The 26,405-nt window shown below is 37.7% G+C and overlaps 3 protein-coding genes across 9 annotated transcripts in view; 1 reads left to right on the top strand and 2 right to left on the bottom strand.

Annotated features, from left to right (window-relative positions):
* The window catches only part of fcho1 (FCH and mu domain containing endocytic adaptor 1), a 90,264-nt gene extending 85,904 nt beyond the window's left edge, over window positions 1-4,360 (bottom strand). For 3 of the 6 annotated variants that reach the window (XM_041790607.1, XM_041790612.1, XM_041790614.1), the window contains exon 1: window positions 4,273-4,360. The gene's annotated coding sequence lies outside the window, so the exon portion shown is untranslated. Of the gene's footprint in view, window positions 1-622; window positions 644-2,039; window positions 2,061-4,272 lie in introns of those variants that run through there. The other 3 variants (XM_041790609.1, XM_041790611.1, XM_041790610.1) reach the window with 3 other exon arrangements.
* A 12,590-nt stretch (window positions 4,361-16,950) lies between these two features.
* prg4b (proteoglycan 4b) lies at window positions 16,951-26,144 on the top strand. 2 transcript variants are annotated; one of them, XM_041790573.1, is made up of 14 exons: window positions 16,951-17,092; window positions 17,195-17,272; window positions 17,625-17,741; window positions 17,907-18,029; window positions 18,456-18,536; window positions 18,650-18,709; window positions 19,444-19,725; window positions 20,010-20,774; window positions 21,256-21,342; window positions 21,754-21,890; window positions 22,590-22,746; window positions 22,942-23,049; window positions 24,219-24,347; window positions 25,620-26,144. In XM_041790573.1, the coding sequence occupies exons 2-14, from the start codon at window positions 17,206-17,208 to the stop codon at window positions 25,718-25,720; spliced, it is 2,214 nt and encodes a 737-aa protein (XP_041646507.1). In that variant the 5' UTR covers window positions 16,951-17,092; window positions 17,195-17,205; the 3' UTR covers window positions 25,721-26,144. The 2 variants fall into 2 exon arrangements, with proteins under 2 accessions (XP_041646507.1, XP_041646508.1); XM_041790574.1 differs by lacking the exon at window positions 18,456-18,536 and having other exon boundaries at window positions 16,953-17,092.
* tprb (translocated promoter region b, nuclear basket protein) overlaps window positions 25,739-26,405 on the bottom strand; it is a 31,176-nt gene continuing 30,509 nt past the window's right edge. Inside the window, exon 51 of the mRNA XM_041790571.1 lies at window positions 25,739-26,014. Within this exon, the coding sequence (XP_041646505.1) occupies window positions 25,962-26,014 (53 nt within the window). The 3' untranslated portion in view covers window positions 25,739-25,961. The remainder of the gene's footprint in view (window positions 26,015-26,405) is intronic.

The following is a 26,405-nucleotide window of genomic DNA, read 5'->3' as shown; positions in this document are numbered from 1 at the left end:
ATTAACAAAGTCATTGCACTGATGCTTCTTGTGGAAACCATTAATGTTGGTGCAATATTTCATGGCTATTTAGGGCCAACACATTCATTCACAGAACCATCTATAGTTTATTGAATCGTTTCTGTATTGCAACCTCAATTTCAATCAATTTAGTGATGAGCGACAATGGATCCCAATGAATGAGACTACACCTTGGTAGTGGGAGTGGCAGAGAGGGTCTAACCCCCATTTCGTAGATTTATTTTTGTGTTTTTTTTCTGCTCTTTTGACAAGATTCTTCAGCAGTACATTCTACAAAGATACTCAAGTATCACTCGCCTCTTGAAATGACCCTTGATTTTCTGTGGTCATAGCAGGTGAGCTGTGTGTATGAAGGCTTCTTGTTGAAAAGATCGCATATTGCAAGCATGATCCTACAGTGCAGTAGTATATGATGATACTGGCAGCAGCAGAAAAAATGTTTACTTGAAAACTTCAAAAGCTAAATTTCTGACATGAAATGCCTCTCCTCAAATGGTGCATTTACATATAAATGGACACTTCACTTATGCGTGGGTGGTAAATATATGGGTTAATTTTTTTAAATAAAGAAACAAGGAGGAAACATGGTTAGTAAATATACCTGGGTTGCTGTAAATACCAGGGTGGCCCACCTGAGTATCATCTACGCAATCAAAACACAAAACCAAGAGGTGGGGTTAAGGTGGGCCTTAAGCCTCCAGGCAAACAGCAACTACATCCCCTCTGGTCAGTCATCTTAGCTGCAAATATAATAGTGAGAATTTAGAGCTAAGTCTTAAAGAGCAGAACATTTTGTTTTTAAACTAACCTGTAAATGTGCTTATTTCAGTTGTGCAAATGGTATTTTAATATGGGGCCTAACAGAGACTCTTTGCGTTTAAAAACAGCCTCAACTGGACTTCTAAGGAACTGCAGCTTGATGAGAGGGGGCTGGCTGCAGACTGCAGCTTCTTAAAATTCAACTCTATTCATAAACAAAGTCTGGCAGTTACATTTATGAAATAACTACGCTGCAAACATTACAGACTACAGAAACTTGAACTTTAGCAAATGTAGGTAATGCTAAAGTTGCTAAATTAGCTACAAAGGCTACATAGCTAAGTTAGCTTTAGAAAGCGTGGCATAAGCCAACATTGCTAATGTAGCTTCTTTAGCTTTAGCTACATATGCAGCTATATTACGCTATATTACGTGACTAAAATTTGAGCTCATGAGATTTGCAAAACTGTAAGGAGTGTACAGTTGTCAGCTACATTATCTACATAGATTATGTAGTTAATGTATCTTCCTGAGCTTCAGCCTTAGCCACATTACATGAGTTACGATTTTTTCATGAAGGACAGATTTTTTCCTGTAAGCAGACATTTTAGTACGCTTTATTTAACATTTTGTAATTAGATGTTATCGATCAGATTTTTGACTTTCAACTTTAAGTATCTTAACCCTTACCAGAAGTTTAATCCAATTTTATTGTTCAAGTTTAAGCATGTATTTCTGCCCTGACAGAGGCGGTATCTCACAGTAATGGTGTGCAAGAGGGGGGCATCTTAGAGCTGCAGTCGTATGCCAGACTATCTTAAATTTAATTGCACCCCTGAACTGGCTATATTTTTCCACACTGCAGGTTGCCACCTGGGTATAATCCATATATTAAATAGCAAACATAACTCTATTCACAACTATATGCAGATCAATATGCTTAATCAACACTGGACCTCTGGTTTAGCTTAAGGGCAATGTAATAAGGCTTGAAGGACAAGCACTAGAAATCAGTCTTCAGTCCATTAATGAATGCTTATTATCAAGACCTACCAGGCAACAGAAATGATTGCTGGGATTCTATTTGTAAACTTATCAGAGGGGAGAAAAGACTACTGCTACTCCCAACACTTCTTTTATAAAGCCTTCCCTAACTCCAATTCAACTTGTTTCTCATCACACTCACCCTGACTGGCTTTTCACCTGAGAAAAGATCTTCCTCATGTTGAATTAAAGGCAGCAAGAGTGTGTTTATTTACCTCTTTGATATCGAAAACACCAAGCAGTGCTCAGCTCCTTACTCCTGCCAATTGCTCTCACAGGCAGAGAGAGATAACAACACTGGCAGAGAGACAGCTGTGCTGCAGTGTGGAGACATCGTAGGTTATGCTTCAGCTGTTTAGAAATTAAGCATACATCAGGCAGATAAAGGGGAATTCCACTCTGTGGTTTTGGTGCAATCAGATTCTGGTTCACTTGCACCTACTAAAGGAGATGCAAACAAGCAGTGTGCCTATATGACAAGCCCTGAACTCACTCAATCACAAAACAAAGTTAAATCATATTACTAGCAACTGATTGGCAATTTAGTGATAAACAGTACACAGAGAGTGTCACAGGAAATGTACTGAGGAAGGGAGGCTGGCGTGCAGCACAGGGTTGTTGTGGTTTTTCACCATGAACCCCCAAAATACCTTGTATGTTATTGTTTAACTGTGAAGCATAACCTGTAATTTGTATTTTGATCACCTCTCAACCAGTTATTCATGACAAACATAAGTTTTTACATCTAAAAGTCAATCTAAATGGAAGGCTTCACTACTATATTTTATTTTCATTTGTAGGTCTGCCCTTTTAAATTAGACTGCTGAAGACTAGGAGACTAAATTAGACTAAGGTTATAAAACAAAAAGGGCAACTCCACTAAGGCAAATTTGCTCAGTAATTACACTGCATAATGCCAAGACTTCATTTCACAAGACAGACTCACCCTAATATGGCCCAAAAGATCAAACTTCAATCAGCTCCTGATTAAAATTTGAATGCAAGTTTCTTTGCAGGAATTGCCTCAACATTGGGCACCATTCTCTAACAGGCAAACACATGCTTGCAATACCTATGTAAAAGAATTCACATAGGATATCTGCGGACCAGTTAGCCTAATATTTGCATGAACAGCAAGCTCTCTATCTAACTCAGAAACCATATATGGATGTCTAGTCTATGATGTCCAGCATACAAGACACACTGAGGAAATTTTAATGAATCCCATCTTATCATAGATACAGCTGTGTCATAGAAACATATTTTACATGATGGCTGATTAATGATGAAACACTGCAGTGATAAAAAATAAGATATACTGAAATGGTGTGAGAACATCTTCACTGGCAATCTTTTTATTAAACGGCAGATTATAGTGCAAAATATTTCTTGGAGCTAAAGATGAGGTCCTCATATGTGTGCTTTTGTCTACAACCCAAACAGACTAAAAAATGCTGCCAGTTAGGAAAACTACGGTAAAACATATAGTCATTATTCATTACTATTAATCAATGGTAAAACAACTGACTGCTCCAACACTGTCCACATGAAAGCCCAGAAAGATTTTGTCAATAGGATAATGTCTTGTACAATTCATGTACTGCCCACTGAACGACAGTCAAAGCAAACATTCATGTGAAATCAATACACAATGAAACACATGCATACATATGAAATTTGTTTTTTAGTCCACATGAAAGCACTGAAAGGATTTGGTGAGAAAAGGAAAATATCAAATACATCACATATACTGAACACAACTGTTTTGAAACCAATCAAGATAATGATTTTCTGTAAACACTTGAATATTTCTATAAAACTATCAATACAAACCTTGTGGTAGTAGATCTCAATTAATAGATTCATATGATTACACAAACTTCTCCTGTTAAAGTGTTCAGTAGAAAACACTACCTGCATGTCTGATAATGCTGGGAGATTATTTGTTCAGTGAAATTATGAGAAATTCTTTTCAACTCAAAGACCAAATACCCCATAACAGCTCAAAAGATGACTCCAGTCAGCATCAGATGACCCATTATCAATTCAGTAGAGGATCCCCAACTGAATATTAGTCAGAGGGACTAATATCAAAATTCAGCCAAAGAAAACCCTGCCCCACCTTGGCAGAAGATGCTCTTTCTTAATCTCTCAGGAAACAGATCTTGCTTTTCTTACATGGGCATTCCCTGATAAAGTTAAGACAGCTTTAGTTTATATATTTCAATGTTTTTTAAGTTTCTAACAAAATGTTAGCTAAATTCTTCTCCCTTCATATGCCACACAAACGTGTGCTACAACTGCTGCCAGTTTCAATTCAACAATGTCACTGCCATGCACTACCAACTCGGTATTTTTAATAGCCTAGCATTAGCTCAGTCTTACAGCCAGAGTCTGAATTGAACTTGCGTTAAACAATAGAGTAATACGAGAAGGATGATTTATTACCTGTATAGACTTTTCGGACCACGTTTATATTACATTTTCCATCCTATCGGCTGCCACGGTCCAACACTTGTGTGTACCCTGAGCGGTTTGACTGTAGTAGTAGAAATTCACCAGACACTTTTCAGTGTGCGCGCAAACTCCCGCCCCGCTCGACGCTGATTGGCTACTACAATCGTCAATCACAGAGAAAAGTCGAGTAGGCATAGCAACCATAAGAAGGTGGGTCTTGGAGAGTATGCTAGAAGCTTATTGGATATTTGTTTCAAGGGAAACACCCACTAAATACAGAACGTAGAAATAAATGAAAAAGAGCTGAAAGACGTGGTTTCAGTGCCCTGCCTTTTTCTAAACAGCATTAGACAAAGGTGAAGGAAAGTTCAGGCATTTCCTGTCTACTGTAAACCGCTTTACGGTGCAGTAGAGCCTTCTTTCCTTTCATGTATTACTATGAAAGTATCACATGTATTTTATGTGCCGACCTGTCTCTGCTCCTCCCTCAAGCTGCTGTCAATAATGACCGGTGGTTTTAAAAGGATCCTCCTCTCACAAAGAAATAAGCCCACATACTTAGAGCTATATCTCAATGCAAACAGAGTCATGTATAATCAAATATCATATGCATGAAGTTTGTTTAATCTGCTTTTTTTTTTTTTTTTTTACTTATGCTATAATAAATGAATTCAAGTTCTTAGCGCTTTCTACATTTAACATTCCTGTTTTATCAATGCATAATTCAACCAGATTGAAAAATAGTTTTTAATCATGTACATTTCACACTCAAAGGTGTCAGGATGTCATACATTTTTTAAGGCTGCAGACAATGTGTAAACTTAAATTTACGCCTGTGGTGTAAAGTTTTAAAAGTATTTGGCAGGATATTAAGAGCCTTTAATGCCTTAACCTCACTGGTGGACTCAGAGGGGGGTTGGGGGTTGATCACCCTCCTTGTTTGAAAGATGGCTACCAAAGTGCCCTCTTGTATGTCACTGTAGCAGATTAACATGATAAAGTGCCCTCAGTGGTGCCTTCTGAGTGAGTGGAAAAAAAAAATACAAGCACCCTCTTTGGTGCCCTCTAAGTGGACAAAACTCGACAAATCACCTTCTTTGGTGCCCTCTAAGTGGACAAAACTTGATAAAGAGCTCTCTTCAGTGCCCTCTAAGTGGATGCAATCTTACCAAGTGCCCTCTTTGATGCCCTCTATGTGGACAAAATTTGACAAACTGCCTTCTTTAGTGACATATAAAGAAATTTCACCTCCTGCGATTAGGGCAAAATCTAACTGTGTGCTACATAAGTGGACAAAAATTGGTCAGTGCCGTATGAATCAGCAAAATTTGAACAAGTGTCCTATTAAGTGCCCTTTATAGGAAAAAAAATCTGACCTACTGCACTTTAAGTGGACAAAATTTTGCTTAGTGCTTTTAAGTGGAAAAATATAGCTGAGGGCTCTTTAGATGGAAAAAGTGCCCCTTTGTTGCCCTCTATATTGACAAAAATTGACCTCTATATGGACAAAAAATGACAAAGTGCCCTCTTTGGGGCCCTCTAAGTGGTCAGAATTAGACTTAGTGAGACAAATTTGGCAGTATTAACAGTATTTGGCAGCATATTAGGAGTCTGTAATGTCTTTGCCTCACAGGGGACTAAGTATGATTTAAGAGGACAAATTTGGCCTAATGCTCTTTAAGTTGAAAAAGTTTTGCCAATTGCTCTCTTTGGTTCCCTCTGAATAGACAAAATTTGACGGAGTGCCATCAAAATAGACACGATTTTTCAATGTGCTCTTTAAGTAGAAAAAATATTAGCAAAGTACTCTCTATGTAGACAAAACTTGACAACTGCCTTTTAAGTGGACAAAATTATACAAACTGCCCTCTTAAATTCCCTCTACGTGGACAAAAATTGACTGTGCGCTTTCAGAGGGTAAATTTGGCTAAGTGCTGTTGAAGTTGGCAAAATGTGGGCAAAGTGCCCTCTTAAGTATCTTTTGAATCAACTAAATTTGACCAAGTTCCCTTCTAAGTGCCCAAAAAGCCCTCACTTTTGCCTTCTAAATAAAGAAAATTATGTAAATTGCCTTTTAAAGTGCCCTCTATGTGGACAAAATTTGGCTTAGTGCCCTGTAGGTGGATATATGATGCTGCCTTTAGATGGACAATACATGGTAAATTGCCCTCCATGCTGCCTTTCCAGTGGACATTAAGTGATTAAGTGCCCTCCAGATCTGTTTGTAAGTAGGCATGGTGTCCTCTCAGTGGACGAAACCACATGTCCAACAGTGGTATAGTATAATCATTATTTTTCAAAAAGTTTAATCTTAACTTGGATTTCGAACTATCTAACTATGAATGTTTGACAACTTTTTGAACCACGATGCCCCACAGCACACAGCAGGTTCCCCTTTTAAAATTCCCTCCCCGGCCCATCAAACAAACCCTAAACCCACAACTGCTTAGCCTAGTTTTAAATGTGACATTTAGAGGGATTTAAAATGCAACATATAGAGAAGTAATGAAGAAAACATAGGAGAAAAATGTGTACAAGTCAAAGATTCTTTGTCAGTCAATGCTCATTCAATACATTGACCTGTATGTTCATGCACTTTGGCCTCTTGGGACATTTTATATACCTTGTTATTTACCACCAATACACAAAGAGGTAAATATAAGCAAGCCTCTGCATATAGTCACAACATGTTTCACTTAGAACCACAACAATAACTCTTTGTTACATTGTTTTGTGTCTAGGGGATAAACGTGTCCTTTGGCTGCTTTAACAACCTCAGGATCCTCTTTGCACCAGTGTGATGTAATTAAAAAATGTGTCTCACTACCTGTCCTAAAAAGTTTAATACAAGAGAAGAGCAGCACTGATTTCTGTCTCGCTCAGTGTCTCATGAAAGAATAAACTCAGCTACTGTGCACTTTATGATCTGGTAAATTTAAAGAGTTCTTTTGGCCAAAAATGGCATTGTCCAAGCTGGGTATAAATCCATGCATAAGTTGTGCATAAGCCCAAATCAGCTTCAGAAGTCATTTATTTTGACGTGTCTTAGATGTGTCTAAAAATTTATTTAAAAAAAAGAATAAACAGCATTTGATCTGAAAAATTACTAAATGTTTTCTTCAAACACGCAGTTTGAAGGATACTGATGCTGCATGTCCATCAAACCAGCACGGGATGATATTTCAAGGGATAAGTGACAGGGAATCATGTACCTCCATTTCCACGCCTTATCAGAATCAGATTAGAGGGTTAAAATGCTGACAGGACAGGCCATGGCAGGTGCACAGGATTGACAGAGGGAAGTTTAATCCACCCTTTCCATCAGTTCTTCACTGAGGCCTGTAAGAAACATGATGTGTGGGTAATTTTTACTCTGAAGTGGAGAAACTAGTTTACAGTTAAACTGCTTTGGTGGTTAGTTGCAGAAATACCTTCCTAATGCTCAGATATTTAAGTGTGAGATATATTCAAGAAAACAAGCAGGGTATGATCATCTTAGTCTCTTGTGAATCTGTCTTAAATGACTCAGGATAGGACACTAATCTTATGGACATCAGTCTCATTTCATAATGCTCTGTAGAGCTGACCAGGTGATTTCAGCAACTCCAACACAGTAGTAAGCTTCATACATGGGGTCCTTTAACAATCACTTATATTAACTAATGCTACATTATTCACATAAAAAGAAATTTGTTCAGAGAAATGCATTTGTTTTAAGCTGTTTAGAGCAGTGGTTCACAACTGGTGGGTCAGGACCCAAAAGTGGCTCACAGAGCTGCTTTCAGTGCTTTTTTTTCTTTAAGCTTTTGATAGCAAAGGAAATAAAATAGCTTAGCATATTTTTTTTTCTTCCCGAGTTATTCAAGAACTTCCATTGTGACTTACCCAAACTCATAGGAGATTTTCTCTATGATTTTTAAGGAAAATTTCCCAGAAACTTTCAGCAATCTACTATAATACTTTCAAGTTTTTTAATCCTTTATATATATATGTCTCATTTTCATCAGTCTGTTTGTTCAGTCACATTTCTATATAGGGTTCAAACAGCACCATCTTTTATTAAATACATCTGAATGATTGACAAATACGTCAGAAATTTGGGTCATGATTTGTCATTGTGGAACCTGTGGTGAGTTTAGAGCTATTTAAGCTCACTTTTGTGAAGTTTAAACTTTTTATGTCAAAAATTGTGATTATTTTCAATTGATTTATCTGAATTAGAATAATGTGACTGGAGAAAGTATGCTGATTAATTGCACTAGTATGTCATTACACAACCAAATACACAACCAATGTGTATTTGGGGACATGTGCCTAAATTCCCTTTGCTCTTAATTATTGTTATTTTATCATCCTAAAGATCAACACAATCTGAGCTTGTCTAATAAGTTCATTTTCTCCTCCTCCTGAGCCTACCAAGATACACACTTGGTAAAGTTCACAAAGCCAATTCACTAAAGGTTAAGATATGCTTATTAACTAAATTCTCATTAAGAAAAATAAATACTGCATCATATCTTTCCATGCCTGCAAAGGTAAACAGCTGATGATTCTTAAGGATTTCAGGGAGGGCCTGGTCAACCTGGCTACCACTACATTTGCCCAGTAAGGATAAAAATGATGCTCTGTTCAACAGAGAGCTGAGACACTGATGGCTCAAATCCAAATTCAGACACAAAAAAGTGCATGAAGCTAACAACTTTAAAAGGGGTTTTGTGCTTGAAGAGGATGAGAATGATATGGTTTGTATGTCTGGGCTCGAGACAGAGCAGATAATGGCAAAAGTAAGCCCAATTTGTGTTATCTGCTGCTGTAAAATCCTTAAGACTTCATTCATCTGGGCAGCATGAATCGATATACAGTAAATAGTCAACATGTTTGCCATTTGAGTTGTCATCTCAAATTAAAAATCTAAAAAAGTATGTCATCAAATCCATTTCAAAATGTGTGTTTACAAAGTAAAAAAAAGCTATTGTCAAAACTAAGAAGTAAAAAAAAACCAGTCTAACACAAGTTTCATATTTAAATGTGAGCCATATTTACTGTTATTTTTAGAATTTGCTGCAGGCTGATTAAAATGGACCATAAGCCACAGATGGCCCATGGGCTGTAGTTTAGACACCCCTGATATATACCATTAATTGCAATTAATTACAAAGCCAGTAGTAAATTAAATCACTGTTTAATCAATGTTCAGGTATATATATATATTTTTCATTCAGGTTTTCTGTGCTAATGATCTCTTCAGTTCAAGGTTACAGTTGGCTACTATATTTTCTGTAACAAGCTGTTACACAAGAAAAAATGTTTTACTATAGTCTCACCACAGTTTCTTAGCTTTACTAAGGCCTACATGTTTAGGACATTGTCAGTGTACAACTACAGTATTTTTAATCAAAGGTCAGCGGTATTTAACAGGAAACCATTAACTTTTATAATTCAAAGCAAGCTATTTAATGACTATTGTTAAGATAAATTAAGTTTATCAGTACAAATGGAATACTCCGCAAATATAATCTCCTAAAACGTAACTTCCATTGTTTTTCAGCTACACATGGATTATAATGTTCTGCATTTTGATTTAATATTTGCAGACAAGCCTTATTTTTTTGGTTGTAAAAAACAAATATATAGGAAGATGCTTTCAATGCTGATCTTTCATTAAAAAGAAAAGGTAAAAAGAGAATGAAGACTACATGGTAGGCATATGTGGGCACCTTCTGTCAACAGTACATTCAATTGGTGTTTTTGATGATGGTGCTTTTCCACAGCTGCTCTGACTCACTGTTTCAGGCTCCCCTGTCCTTTCAGGTGCTCTTTACACATCAAAGACAGCAGTAAGGGTCCTCTGCTGGAGCTGCTCGTGCTTGATGTGATGCAGCAAAATGAACACTGTGTGCACAGAAACATAATGTCAGAGAAAGAGAAATAGCTCAGCACAAGGCTGTAGTTTTACATTTCCTGTGCAAAGGTGTGAAGATTATAAGGCATGTACGGAGCTACAGTCAGGGAGACGTCTTTTAACAAAAAATCACCAGGCAAAATATGTTGTAAGATAACCATGAGGTTGAGATAAAAATATTGAGATCTCACTTTTTTTTTACCCATATGCTGAGAGTGAGAGAAACATACAGGAGGATGTCACAAAAGCATTAAACTCTTCATTCCTGTCTGATTTGTGGTATCCCTCGCCTCCATCTGCACAAACAAAATGAAAAGCAGGATAATCTTTTGAGCCTTTAATCCTTAGCAAAAATCCTCCAAATAAAATGAAATGAGCTGCTGAATTTAATTAGGTATCATCAGTCTGTGCCACCTGTTGCCGTTCCTATTCTTATCCCGCAGTGAGAGCTGTGCTATACAGCAGATGATTCGTTCGCATTTGTCTCCCTCTAAAGGTCTTCTCTGCTCATGTCCCACTCATCACATCACACACATCAGCAAATACACAGCGACAGGCATTTTCTGTGCTTCGTTTAGATTACAGATGTCAGATGAAGGGCTTCCAACCGTCTCAAGCATGTTTAACTGAGAATAACATTTCTTTTTCTATCACTTGTGTAATCCTCTGTCTTTTGATCAATCTTTGATTGAGTCTCATTTGTTTTGTTTTTTTCATCTGCTGGTGTCTCAGCCTAACAGGAAAAGACAGAGACAGTCTCAGCAGTGAAATAAAAATCTGCTTTAGGATCGTAGTAATGAGGGTCTGAGATTTTTCTGTTACTAGCTGATATTCAAGAAAGATGACATCATGTATGATCTAGATATGTCTTGAATAAATGGATGAATGAAATCTATTCCAGTTTACTGACAACAACAAAAAAACAATTTTAAAGGTCAAAGTGAAATTTCTGAATTTCCAAGGTAACAAGAAGGGTGTAAGCTGAAGCTAGGGCTTTTTAAAACCTACCCCTCTTACCTCACAAGAACATAACCATCACATAAAGATGTCTAGGGCAAGAATAATGCAGATGCATTGTTATCCATCACTGACAATAAATGCACATTGTCAGATTGATATTACCTTAAATTTTCCCTTTTTATTTTATTATTACATGATTCTTATACCGTCTTTTGAGCCTGACTAGTGCACTGCATATTTTTACATTTTCAGAACAAGTATTCCACAGGTTCATCCCCCTAACTGATACACAATTACATTTAACATTTGTTTGTATCTTTGATTTTTCTAATATGAATGTTCCTCTCAAACTGTGTTGACTGTCCCTCATTTTAAACAACCTCTGGATACTTAGTGGTAATTGTCCAGTTTTAGCTTTATACAGTATTTATATTGTGTAAGACCAGCTGTTTACTCTTGCAGGGCTCCTTGAGGGAGTATGGGAGTCTGCACATCCAGTCTACATGAGTTTTGTGGACTTGGAGAAAAAGGCTTATGATCTTGTCCCACGGGGGGTAATGTGGGTGGGTACTGCAGGAATACGAGGTCCCGGGGCTGCTGCAGCAAGTCATCAGGTCCCTGTATAACAAGAGTGAGAGCTATGTTCACATCCTGGGCACAAAGTCGAGCTTGTTCTGGTGCATGTTGGCCTCCACCAGGGCTGCCCCTTACCTCTAATTCTGTTTGTGATTTTCATAGACAGGATCCTGAGGCACAGCCAATGGGAGGGGGGTTTCTGGTTACGTGACCTCAGAATTCAATATCTGCTTTTTGCAGATGATGTGGTTCCCTTGCCTTCTTCAGCCGAGGACCTTTAACAGGCACTGAGGTGGTTTGTAGCTGAGTGTGAAGCTGCCGTATTGAGGGTCAGCACCTCCAAGTTCAGTCGTGAGGAAAAGGGAGCTAAACCGGAAGGCAAATCTCTCAATTTACCTCTCAGTCTTTGTTCCAACCCTCACCTATGGTCACGAGCTTTGGGTAATAACTACAGAATAAAATCACAGGTTCAAGCGGTGAAATGAGATTCCTCAGGAGGGTGTCTGGGCTCATACTTAGAGAAAGATCGAGGAGCTCAGACATCTGGAGGGATCTTGAAGTAGAGCAGCCACTCCTGAAGCAGAGTGATCACTTATTAGCATCAAACCACTTTTTTATTTTTTGTTGTTCTTTCTCCCCTGTATCCAGACATTGGTTCAGATGTTCCCCACTACAAAAGATTGTTGTGTCATCAGCAAATAATGTATACTTAAGTGACTTTGAAACCAAATAAGAATCATTTATATACAACATAAACAACAATGGTCCAAGTACCGAACCCTGCAGCACCCCACACACAATTTCAAAAAGTAGAATTTGTGTTGATAATAGGTAAAAAAAATTGATACCTGTCCTTTAAATTGCTGGTTAGCCAATCATGAGCCAGTCCTCTGATAACGTACCTCTGTAATGTCTTGTGTCTGTGGCCATCATGACATCATTACCTTTCAGTTGATTGTAGATGAACTGCTATTTAAAATATTTCATCCTCTCTCTCGTGGTTATGCAGTGTTAGACGGAGGGTTTCCTGAGTTTTTGACAGACTTTTTCTTTCTAAAGATGGGTGATTTTGCTGGTATTTTTAGATTACTCTCCTGGTAAATTATCAGCATTAACATCAGATATTATTACATATTTTTTCTTATAGAAAGACATTTAGTAAGAAATATATCTTAAAGGGAAAATATGTTCCACATCATCCTGTCTTTTGCCTGAGAACTAGAATAAGTTAGTAATTATTCAAATTAACCTCAATCCCATTTTCTTGAATAATAACTACAAAGTTGTGGTGTGAACCTCTTTTTGTAAATCATATAAAATCCGTAGCTTTATAACTTGTTGCACTCCTATTCCTTGTAAGATTCTTGAAGCTGTTTATTTCATTTGGTTAACTCAACAGAAACAAAGAGGAAATAATTCAGGGAGTGTCCTGTATTTTTCCCCTACTGCTAACAGACTGTGTCATTTCATGCTCTGAACTCATTTTCAGTATGTACATTTTTCCAGGGAGTTTCTGAGCCTCTGTTACATTTGGAAAATGGCAGAAAGACTATTTTTTTACTGAAAGAGGCCCAGTGTGCTGTTCACCCACACCTCTCCTCCTGCAACTCCATGTTTCTGCCTCTCGTCGTGTTCTTTTTCAATCAGCCTTGCTCCTGTTCGAACAGGAAGGCTGATTAAAGCTGTGAGCGCAGAAGATGGCCTTCGCCGCTCGCAAAGCACAGGTGCAGTTTTTGGATCCAGAAATATACACTAACTCCCTCCCTTAGCGCTCCTCTCATCTCCCCAGGAGATGTAGTGTGTGAGACGTCCATCTGTGGAAATGGAAAAGTGCTTTATCTCAGAGATATCTCTGCCTTTTGCTGTTTGTCTCTCTGTTTCTCTGTTGGCCTGTAGGGAGGTAAGGAGAAAAAGTGCTGTTAATGGTTGTCAGGACAAAAGAAGGTCGCAGCAGCCCCATTTTGTTAAGAATGAGTTCTAAGGCTGAAATAAACACCCATGGTGACAGATCATTTATTCTATTCAAACGTGTTTTATAGTCACAAGTACAAGACTCTCAAACCATGCTGGTAGATGCTGCATATCTTTAGCATTACTCCTTTAGCACACTATAAAATCACATTTTTGGCTGCTTTACCTAACAGATTAGTCTGATATAGTCCCTCACAAGACAGTTTTTTTCTCAATAAGTCACATGTGTAATAAGATTATGGAAATCATTTTATCTTGGACATAAAAATGGCGCAAAATACATAAAATTAAGTGGAAAAGATGTGAGATTAAAGATACAGGAGCTTATCCATTGAATTAGAATAAAAAACTAAAACTGAAGGGCAAGTAATGAAACAAACAAAATGAACTTTTAGCATCTAAATACTGAGATTAAATGTTGTTTTCTGTTTTTGATCTCATCCTGACATTTCATTATATCTGTTAAAAAAATTTTTTTTCTCACATTTCAATGGAGCTTCACTACTGGAACATTAGAAGGTAAACTTGCTTCTCTAACGTTAAAGTTAGCACGGGATTCTCACTGGTGTGCTGTAGCACATTAACATTTTTGGTTGTCTGAACTAGAAGGCAGCTTTTGCACACACACCAATGTCCTTGTGAATGCAGGAGGTTAAAGGGTCAATAATGGTCCAGTACAGCTTTAAACAGCTTTAAAACTTTGAAATCTTTATTTAGGACTAAAAATCTTCACAGATTAAAGTTTGCAACGGCATCATGTACCTAAGGTTTTGAATAACAAACTAATTCAGGAGGTACAAAAATGATCAAACCATGCAAACACAAGGGGGTGCACTGACTCTACTTTTAAAACTTTGACCCTTTCAACTTGACGTGCTATCCTCACATGAAGATGACAGAGGCCTGACACTTCCTCTTTTCAAAGCAATAAAGTGGTTGAATTCTTGTCAGGATACTGTCCTTGGAGTCTTTGTTTACCAAAGCCTTTTATTATCACTGTCTGCACTGACACCAGAGCACTAATGAGCATTTTACCTCTAGTTGGACTATGACATGTGAGGAAATAAATACCACAGTCTAGCAGCATTTCCAACCACAAAATACCCTGAGCAGACCAGCCCTGAATCATAAAAATACATCAACATGGTAATCAGTTTGGTAAAGTAAAAAGATCCTTCCTGTTTTTACTAGAAATCAGTTACATAAACACCCCTCAAAATGAACACGGTGGTTACAAACCTGGGGTTAGATAACAAACTAGAAGCTATAGCATGAATCTCAGAGGTTCTAAAATGGTATAAAGGTGAGCGTAAGCATAGAACATATATGCTTTGAAAATGTGTTAATTTTATGAACATGTATAGTTTCAAAGTCCTCTTAACTTCTTCCCCACTCAGTATTGGATAATTTTCCCATTTTCAGACATTTATAAGTGTAAAAATATCTATATATATATTTGTTGCTCATATATAACGTTTACTGAGGTGCTGCAAAAGCTCACTGTCTGAAAGAGTTGCATCAAATTTGCATCTTTAATAGGAATGAGTATCAAAATCCACTACAACTATCTGTACCAACACATCCAAGACCCTCCATACTGAATGACAAAACAGATTTCACTGCTTCCTTTTGGTACCCTGAAAGATTGCATTCATAAATGTCATGTGCTTTAAATGCACCTACAAATGTTGGTAAATGACAAAAAATGAATAGAAGTTTAGTTTACAACAATCACTGGTATTATAGTGAGTATAGTCAGAGGCAAACAGGTTAGAAAGTCAAAGATAACAGATCATTTTGTTGCAAACAATAGTTATTGTCCATAATCATTATTGAAAACCTTTGATCATGGTTGACGAAACCCTGAAATTAATTGGTCCTGACATATTTTACTTAAATACAATCTTTAAGTACTTTTTGAAAGTGATTTTTTTAAACTTGATTTCAAAGATTGACTTTACAGGTTTGATGATTCACAAATTAAACATCATGTGTTGCCATTGTTTCAATAGATTTTAATATATTTCTTACACGAAATAGAGGCAGTGGTGTAGTGCAGAGTATACGACGGAAGAGTATGCCCAGTCATTTTTAGTCTCCATAGAGAATACCCACTTCTAAATAAAGGGCATATAAATTAATAGTATGCCCATGCAAACACCACTATACCACTGAATATAGGCAATGTTTTGCTTGGGTTCTTACTGTTCCTGCTTACCTGGGTTCATGTTTTAGTTCCTTATGTTTGTTGGACATGTTTGTGTGGTTTCTCTCAATCTAAATTCTGTTTTGTTTTGTTTTTTTAAATTATTGGTTATGTTCTTTTGTGTCTGGGTTCTTATATTTTGCTCTAATATCTAGACGTATGTCAAAGCATGTTGTAAAACCCCTTTTAAAAGTGTTATACAATTTTTTTTATCATCGTTATATAATTAGCACAAAACATGATATCATGTTCATGCAACCAAACCACTCAGCATATACTGAGAATACTTCATCTGCCAAACACTTGTGCTTTGATTCTTTTAGGGAATCTGGCTAATGGTGTAACAATTTAGTAAACTTCTGTAAACAAGATTTTTACTTGTTTTCAGCATTTCTTTATGTGGTCAGTACAATCAAAACAGTACAAAAGCTTCTAGAGATACACTGGCAGACTAAAGTGCTGATACCGACGTTTAACTTAAGAATTTTGCCAACACCGATGTTAATCCCAATGCTTTTTCATCACTGCTCATAGTGAACGACTCCCTCCCTTAGTGGACACAACAGATAACAACTGGTACCTGATATCTGTTAATGCCAGTTGTTTTTACAGATAGCTGAAGTCTAATGTTTAACTGATGTAATAGTGCATTCCCAAATTTGCTCAAGGATAAAACTCAAATTAATAAATTACTTATTGTTTGAAAATGACTGTAGTCACTTGTTCCAGTCATTAGTGTGGTGCCAGTAACCTGAATTGGGAACTACTAAGGCAAAAATTACCCCCGGCTGGTTATTGAAGTTAAAGATCTCACTGGGCATAAACAGATTTGACTCTCCATATGGTATTGATTTGAATGAACCAGTCAGCAATGACATAAAGATGTCCAGTTCACCGGTTTGTGACATAATAGCCCATCAAAACTGTTTTTCTCCTTTGCTCGGAAGTGTGTGTGAAGTCAGCCGTCTGTCTGGCACAGATGTGAGTTGGTGTGCTTCCAGCTGTTTGTGGGGAATCATGAAGTCTAGACCTATGGTGTGGCCGGACTGGAGAACCCTCCCTACAGCCTGCTGTGAGCTCATCACATTTTTAATTAGACCGGATCTGTCAATTAACGGAAGTCAGCCTGCCTCTCGCTGCCCTTTAAAAGGCAGCCGACTCAGAGCTTCAGCAGGATTCTGACAGATGCAAACAAGGTGGGTTTATTTTTACTTTCTTCTGTCACTGGCAGAAATTCACTTTTGAAGCAGGGGAAATCTGACTTATTTGCCCTGTTTGTGTTTTATGCTTGATTTCAGATCAACAGAAGATGACATCCATTACATTTAGCTGTGTTATTCTGCTAATTTGTGCTGTTACTTTAAGTTCTGCTCAGTGTGAGTATGATTTAGGATTTCATTAAGACTCATTTCATATTGAATCATTAAAATAAAAAAGTATTCTTTGGCATTTTGACTGCCAGAAAATAGTTTTTTAATGGAAGATCTTCCAGGAATATCTCATGTGTTTTTTGTGGTTGTACTTATCCATGTTTACTCTCTCAATAATGATTAATAGATACATTTGTCAGAACTCCAAAAATCAATTTCTGGCACAGTCATGATATTTACAGACCATGTCCTGAAGCACATGGAGATTTAGGAGAAAAATTAAACAGATTTTAAAGGCAGAGATCTATTTTAACTACTTCAGCTCCTTTTAAGACATTTTTTTCTTTCTCATAAACAGCAAGCTGTAAAGGACGATGTGGTGCTGAGTACTACAGGGGCTACATCTGCCAGTGTGATTACACCTGCCTGAGTTATGGAGAATGCTGCAAAGACTTTGAGTCTCAATGCACAACCAGTGAGAATTTCCCTCCTGATTTAATCCAATCAACATGTGGTTTACATTTCTCCTTATAACTGATGTTCCAAAAGTGAAAGATCAAATAAACCTAATAAAAAAGCACAGTGTAGTCTTCAAATGCAGGTCTGTTTGGCTAAAACTTGCTGTGCTTGTGTGCAACAGGAGACTCATGTAAAGGTCGATGCGGAGAGAATTTTAGAAGAGGCCGGACGTGCAGCTGTGACACTGACTGTCAGAAGTACAAACAATGTTGTCCTGACTACAAGAATCACTGCGATGCAATAGGTAAGCTTTATTCTAACATTGTATGTGGGCACATGTGTATGTTAGGCTCTGCATGACAACAGAGTTCCTTTACATTTTTTACCTTAATAATATCGTCGTGATATTTGCTTTCCACATTAAGACAGCAATATTTTTGTGTGGTCATAAATCTTTAGATTATTTAAATACATTATAAATGATAAAGAGATGTTCATGTGTCTGCATGGTAGAGATTTACATCAGCCCAATATTCTAAAAAGTAAAACAATCAGAATTACGGCACTTGATTTTTGTGCATGATTCAGGAATAAGCCTGGATTAATCTGACACTGCAGACCTGCATGTCCACCAGCATGTGGATTGGCATGCAATGCATTGCATGCAGTAATCTGCACCGATGCACTGGGTGAAATATGATAATGTTCTCTGTCTTGGTAATTACCACAGAGGAAATCAGTGGAGCAACAGGTGAAACAGCACCAAGGAAGACTATTTCATGCCATAATGTCAATAATAACAAACCAACAGGTACATTTGACTTGGAAAAGGGTGATTTTCCTCTTAATTTTCATTTAGGATTTTAAGATGATTGTTCTTAACAGGGTTAACTTTTCAACGTTTATTCATCTATATTCTCACAGAGCCATCTATGAAAGATGCAACAGATCCAGCTTCTACATTCAATGAGGAAGACAATGCAGGTGAATGACTTTTTAAGAAATGATCCTACATCTTGAATAACTTCTGCAACATTTCTGCAGGGACCAGTGCTAACTTGACCTAAAAAATAGAGTACTTAAAATGATGGTTATGAGCTGAACTCAGGAAGATGACCAGGGGATGTTTACATTTGACTAAAAGAAGTGCCTCTCTTGCTTTGGTTTGTTAAGACGTCAAGCCTGAACCAGAGAAAGCCACCAACATGAGCTTCACCAGCCAAAACAAACACAAGAGAGCAGTGTTTTCAAGAGTGTGTGGGAGGGGTTTAGGCACTAAAGCAAAAGCACTAAATCAAGCAAAGAAACCATGACAGAAAGATTTTCTTGAAAGTTTTAAATAAGCAGTTGGCAGGGAATAAGTTTGTGGGTGGGGATACTCTCACTTACGAAATGATGCTGGAATCTTCCTGTCTGGAAAAGTAGCAGTCAGTGTTGTGGATGTTCAAGTAAACATACACAGGAAAAAAAGAGATATTTTTGATTCAAGTAAGATCAATCATTAACATGATTATTATTTAAATTTGCCTCTTTTTAGCTACAGATGACCATTTCACACCCCTGGTTAATCCAACATTATATCCACAAGATAATCTTAATGATAGTGAGCAATAAACATGATGGATAATAATCAAGCAAAGCATTTTCCCATCAAGAAAGCTTTATAAGTGTGCCATCCACATCCAAGTGCTCACCTTTCCTTTGTCACAATCTTCCAGATTTTTTGTCAGATGATGAACTTTTCGACTTTGAATCTGACAACACTGAAGCCAACCCAGTCCCCGAGAGCACCAGCGGCTATGGATCTTCTGCAACTGAGCTGCTGGATCAACTTTCCACTGAACCCACCCAGGATCCAAACATTTTTGAGGTCACTACAGAGGCAGTAACTGCAGGCTCTCAGATGCAGATGACTCTTGCCGTTACTGAGCCAACACAGGCAGATGCCAGCTCATCCACCATTTACCCAACTATGGATGAAGCTTCCACTATCAGCATAGGTATGTCACATGCAGGAAAACACAATATACTTTGTAATAGGAGGCAAATCAATGAAAAAAAACAGGAAAAAGTGAGACCTAGGTACACAAATCATAGGGGGCAGAATGCTCAATCAAAAACAGAATGCAAAATCTGCAACTGTATAAGGGATCTTCATTTGTTACATGTACATGTCTTTACTAACTCATTTACACTTTCTTTATGGTTCACCTCTTAATACCACTAAACCTTCACTACCACTGAATGAATTTGATTCAAATAAAAAATCATGTGTCTTCTCTAGATGCAGGGGATCCCACCAGTTCAGGAACAACCCCTCCTCAGCCTACAACAGCTGCTGTCTCCATCAAGCCTACTCCACCCTTAGAGCCCCCAAGAGGGGATTCTCCCTACCCCATCGACCCAGAGCCCGAAACAGAAGCTACACCTGAGGGGGATATTTCTTCTGATGCACAAAACACAGAACTGACAGTAACCTCCACTGATGGACCAGAGGTTACCACCCCACCCCAAAGCACAGCTTCCATCCCCACTGAGGGTTCGGTATCAACCAGCCCCACACAGGACCCCTCCACAGTCTCCACCAACCCTGTTGTCTCATCAACACAGGACCCAACGCCCATCCCAACAGTGGCCACTTCAGTCCCCTTATCAGATCTGAACATCAAAGAAGACCCCACATCAGAACCTCCAACTATCCCATCAGACCTTGAGGGTACTTCCGTCAGTGTTTCTCCTACAGACTCCTTGACAACGTCTGAGCCAACTGTCCCAACAACAAATGTCCCAAGACCCACAGAACCATCTCAGGATGTTGCTACAGAGGATGTTACACCTGGAGGAACCACAGCAGATTCCTTAAATGTCACCCCTGACCCAACTCAACCAACAACACCTGAAGCAACCTCAAAACCTCAGAAAAAGCCTGACTCATACAAGCCATTACCAGTTAAACCAGTTCTAGCTAAGCCCAGCTCTAGACCTGAGACTAGACCCCTGGATCCTGTACAAACTCTCAATGTAGACGATCCCAGAGACTACCAGGCTGGTAAGGAATATCTAAGAGAAATACAGTGGCTAAGGGGTGGACCTCAGTGCGAGTGTCAAAAATTCAATCTGCAGCATCTACTTGTATGTAATGTGTTAAATACAAGTAACACAAGGGTAAAATTGCAGGCCTACACTTTCTGCTATGTTTTTATTACTGTCCAGAGACATTTTTATGAGCTTGGTTGTGTTTCATTATGCCTCTGGTCAACAGAACCTCCTTCAAAGTGCAGCCACACTATATAAAGCGACAGAGGTGGAAGTTTTCCCACACTGTAAATGAGCCAAACAGCTCTTAAAATGAGGAATTAGGCTCAGACACTCTAAAAACTTGGGTTAAAAAAAGTTCTTTCGGCTCCTGGAGCACAAAATTACATTTAACACCCAGTAACTCTGTGAGTAATTGCATATTTCCTTGTTTCATAGCTTGTTTATCAAAACAGATGGTTTCCTGTTAAATATGTTCTTTTATTCTCACCCAGACGACAACAATGATACAAATCTGTGCAGTGGGCGGCCAGTCAGTGGAGTCACCACGCTCAGGAATGGCACAATAGTGGTATTCAGAGGTGAGTGCCAGCTTACACTATCATTAGATCTGCAAATTGTATCATATGATCATCTAACTATCTCTTTAATAAGATACAAAAGAGCAACGGTGGGAAGTTCACTGTAAAACTCACTCAACATTGACACTTATTCTTTGATTGATGTTTTATAACGCTACATTTGATGTTATCAGCTTATTTGATTGATAGCAAATACTAGACTTTGAACGCAGGACTTTGCCTAACTGTGCATTTCAGTACTTAATCCATAAAATAGAGTACAAACATAGTTTTGAGGTTTATAAGGAGGAAAAATAAATTATTTTTAATAAATGTAATGGGAGAAGTTATTGAACACAACATAGAAATTAATTTTCTCTGTGAAGTCAATGTGGTTGACATGTCCTTATGTGTAACTGTTCTTTCTTTCAGGACACTTTTTCTGGTTTCTGGATAGAAACAGGGTGCCAGGTCCAGCCCGTGGCATCACACAAGTGTGGGGCGTCCCCTCACCCATCGACACTGTGTTCACCCGCTGCAACTGTCAGGGAAAAACTTACATTTTCAAGGTACATTGATTTTCTAATCTCATCTACAGTGATGCTTGAACAAATCACAGTTTGAAGCATTTCATGTGTGCACTTCATCAGCGGTGTTTCCCAAACATAGAAAATACTTGGATGGGCTACCTATGTAGATATATGGACAGCCACCCAAGTATATTTGTAGACATTTGTTTCCATTTTCTAACATTTCTAGGCCCTAATATGTGCACCCAAAAGACATCCACTAGCATGACCTTCCTATAAAGGCACTGGTCGAGGTGTGATTATTTTTGTTAAAAATGAAGCTTTGTTTGCCATTATTCCAATGGTTTCTGAAGCTTCTTGCTGCCAATATTATCCTGTACTCCTGCACGCAAAGATAATGATCGTGATACGTTACCCCCTCTGCTATGATTACGGGATATCAGGTGAAACATTTCAAAAGGCAAGTGATGTTGTTAGAGTGAAATTATACAACACCCTACTGATGAATACTGTCGAAAGAGCAGAAAAAAAATTACAGAATGACAGCCTGTGGGGTGGTCAACCCAAGTGCCCTGGTAAAGTGTGATTACATACAGAGCATCAATGAACAGTCATATTTACTTTTAAAAACAAACAAAAACAAAAATTTTCTTATGGCTGATTATAAACCTGTGGTAGGTGCTGTACAGGGATGGTTTGTTGCTTAGTGTTAAATATTTTGGTTTGTTATCTTTGTAGGGGTCTCAGTACTGGAGATTTGAAAATGATGTTTTGGACCCTGACTATCCAAAATACATTGGAACAGGCTTTGATGGCCTCCGGGGCCACATCACAGCTGCACTGTCTGTGCCTCAGTACCAGAGGAGGAGAGAGTCCGTTTACTTCTTCAAGAGAGGTGATTAAGTGCTGTACACATGTCAACATATGAATTATTAGAAAAGTATTACAATTAACAGTATCATGTACTATACTGCCTCTTTATCAGATACTTTACATTATTTCTATGTTTCAGACACCGGTCTTTATCATGGACTGTAAATATGCTTATTTTCTGAATGAATGATTTTAAATTAACTTGTATTTTTTTCAGGGGGAATGGTTCAGAAATATTCATACCAGTTTGGCACCACTCCAAGATGCGGCAAGAAACCAAATTACCCCATTTACACAGTCAGCAACCGGATAGTCCGACAAGCAGGTATTCAAGAGTTAACTTATCTATTGCAATGGTCAAAGAAACAAACTGTAACTTATTATTTTACAACCCATTTATTGTTTTTGATTGCATTAAATTTGTGTGGGAGACCGGAAGAAACACTCAAAATACTCACTCAAATAAAGAACCATGTGTGGACCTATGGGCAATTCTGCTGATTTAACAACCCATGAAAGTTATTTTAGTTAGTCAAACCAAATGCTTGGCAGGTACAGTGGATTCAGAAAGTTCTTAAACCCCTTTCACTTTGTCAAATTCGTTATGTTGAAGCCTGATGCTACAGTTGAAAAATAAAACTTTTAATCCCATTAATCTACACTCAATACCCCATGACAGCAGTGTTAATACAGAATTTTAGATTCTTTTTTGCAAATGTATGAAAAACAAAAACCTGACACATCACATTGGCATGTGTCACGTGTATTTGGGACTAAAGAGAGGCTTCCATTATGGGTACTGAGTGTAGATTGAGAATAAAAATGTTTTGTTTTCTACCACAGTATCAGGCTGCAACAAATCCAAATTGATTAAAAAAGTGAAAGGGGTCTAAATATTTTTTGTATGCACTTTTGCTCATTACTGAGAGCAAATAAGAGTGTAAAAACAAATACAGAAAGAGTTGTTTGCTAGTCAAATGATAGAAATGTGATAACTATGAAAAATATATGCCTTAAAAATGGCATGGTATGGGCCTAATCTATCTTGAAGACCAAGAGAAGTAAATCTAATTTTCATAATGATTTTTAAGGGTGTTTTGCTTTACTGCTCTTTTGTGTAGAGCAGGAGTTACCATCCCTAGATTGCTGTATTTTTCTCATTTGTGTGGTCCTGTATAACTGTGATTACTCATCGACTGTGATGAATGTACTGGGCCGTTACTGAGGTTGTTTTAATAGGTTTTACTCAGGCTCAAGTAAACATGTTTTATTCGAGTTACATCACATGCGTCCACTGAACAAATGAGTCATACCTTTGTGCTGAAGGTGAGAGGGCAGGGAGGGCCATCTTGTAAAGAACTGGCGAGGAGGAGGTTTCCCGCCAACCTCCAACTACTGTTGGGGTTTTATCAGAAAACTTGGGAAAAATACACATTGGAGTCCTTCAAATAATAATATTTTCACTTATCATGAACGCACCTCTTTGTTTTACAGTGTCTGCTTTGGGGCCAACCATCAACATACGAACATCATGGAGAGGTTTCCCCTCTACCATTACAGCTGCGGTGTCCATCCCGAGCAACAGAGAACCAGAGGGGTTCAAATACTATGTATTCTCGAGATGTAAGTTACTGAAAAACTGCATTCTAATATAATATACGTTTATCCAGTAGATAAAAATAAACATTACACACTAATACCGTCAAAATCTGGGGGAAATGGAGCACGGGACAAGCTTTGCTGCGTTATTTTTTTAACGTTAACCTCAACCGTTGAACAACGACACACCGTTGCAAACCTCATCACTCCGCCAGCCCACAATCATATCACAGTAAAAGTGCATCACTGTAAATGGCTCGCTTTCTAAATCAAGGACCAAAATATCATTTTCATATGATTTATATTGCCGTTAAATTAAATCAACCTCCACATCTTGAAGCGAAATCAGTAACTTTCAATACAGTTTTACGGTTCTAATCAATTTATCTATTCTAGACTGTTTTAGCGCGAACTATATCACTCCGCCAGTCTCAACCAACATTATATGCGACGTATTCCTCGCAAAATAGTTCGCTTTCCATAATAACGAACAGGTTCTATGTAAACATCAATAATTAAGTAACCATTGAATTAAATTTAAAATCACTGAGAAAAACGAGCTAACCAACAGCACCATCTCCATAAAACAGGCGTTGTATTATCTTAATACATTTTCAACCACATAAAAAGGTTCGACTGCATGTAAAATCATTTAAATAGAAAATAGACAATAAAACGAAGTCGGAATTTATGAGGTTATAATTTGCTGGTTTTACACTTGTTTTCAATTTGTAGACCCAAAATAAAAGTTGAACGTTTTTGTAAGTGGTAATTGCTTATTATTTTAAGCATCTCAGTTTCAAAAGGACAAAAACATCCTTCATCCTTTTCTTGTCTGTCTGAAATTCCATCATGTCTGAAAGTTACAAGGACCATGTGTGTCTGAGTCAGGGTGGGGTTGGGAGATTATAGGCAGATGGAAAGGTCATTGAGGGTGGTGTAAATCCCCTGAGGCTTCAGTGATATATGGAGAAAAGAGTAAAAGTTTCCATTTTAAAGATGGCACTTATAGTTAAGAGAAAAATGCTGCTTCCTGTATGAAAAAAGTTTAACTTCTAGTCTTTTATGTCATAAAAAAAAAACAAACAAAAAAAAAAAAAAAACTTAACCTTAACATCCTGCCCCAGGCAAGAGCGGTCAAACTAATGTCCTGAAAGGTCTGAAGGCAGAACTGTCAAAGAAAACAAATAAATGTCTGCTAAAATGGAAACTGGCATAGATGTAGATGTAAACTATTTTCTAAACACCCCAGACAAATTGAAATGCTAAATCAACAAACCATTCTTTCTTTTGCAGCCAAATCCTACAAACTGAGGATGGATGGAGAGCGTCCTGCCATCGCTGCAGCCAGCTCGTCACCTCAGAGCAACATCTTCAAATGCCCCAAGAAAGACTGATTAAAGGAAAATATGCTCTTGTAGTTTTAACGTTTATTACATTCTTCGTAAAACACACTGCTTCAGCATGAACTGTTTACAAAATAGCACTTTTTAAGCACATAAAAAAGAAGGAAAAAAACAGGCTTCAGAGCAAGTTAACATTTTTAAGCATCAGGAAAAAACAAACTTGGGATTGACATAATCCTGATGACAATGAAAAGTTGTCCACTCTTGGTTGTCAAGTTTTCAGATTAGTGCTTCATCTCTGGAAACGTCTTCCATGGAAACCCCGAGAAAACCGAGAAGGAAATCCTGTTTAAAGAAAAATAAAAGGTTTTAAGAAGAGCACTTTCTATACTGATGTAAAACTTTGTACAGCGGTTGTATAAAATATGTATGAAGTTATTTGTATCAACAATAAACTTGAACATTGATACATAAACATGTATGCTGCAATGACTGAAAGTGGAACAAATGCTTGCAAGAATTTATGAACACATCAGGGTATATCAGTACATGACAAAATATGGAAAAATACCTGTTGTCATCATACTGCAATGTATTTGATGCAAACCATCAATCATGGTAAAAAGAAATATTTAGATCGCCATATGATAATTTTGTACTACTATCAGGCACGCAATGACTTAGCTTAGCAAGTAAAGAGCTTTTATTCGAGTCTGAAAAACCAAATTGGACATCT

Source organism: Cheilinus undulatus, linkage group 7, assembly GCF_018320785.1.
Source record: "Cheilinus undulatus linkage group 7, ASM1832078v1, whole genome shotgun sequence".
Classification (NCBI taxonomy): Eukaryota; Metazoa; Chordata; class Actinopteri; order Labriformes; family Labridae; genus Cheilinus; species Cheilinus undulatus.
Note: the sequence above shows the minus strand (reverse complement) of the source record. Positions and strands in the feature narration are given on the sequence as shown.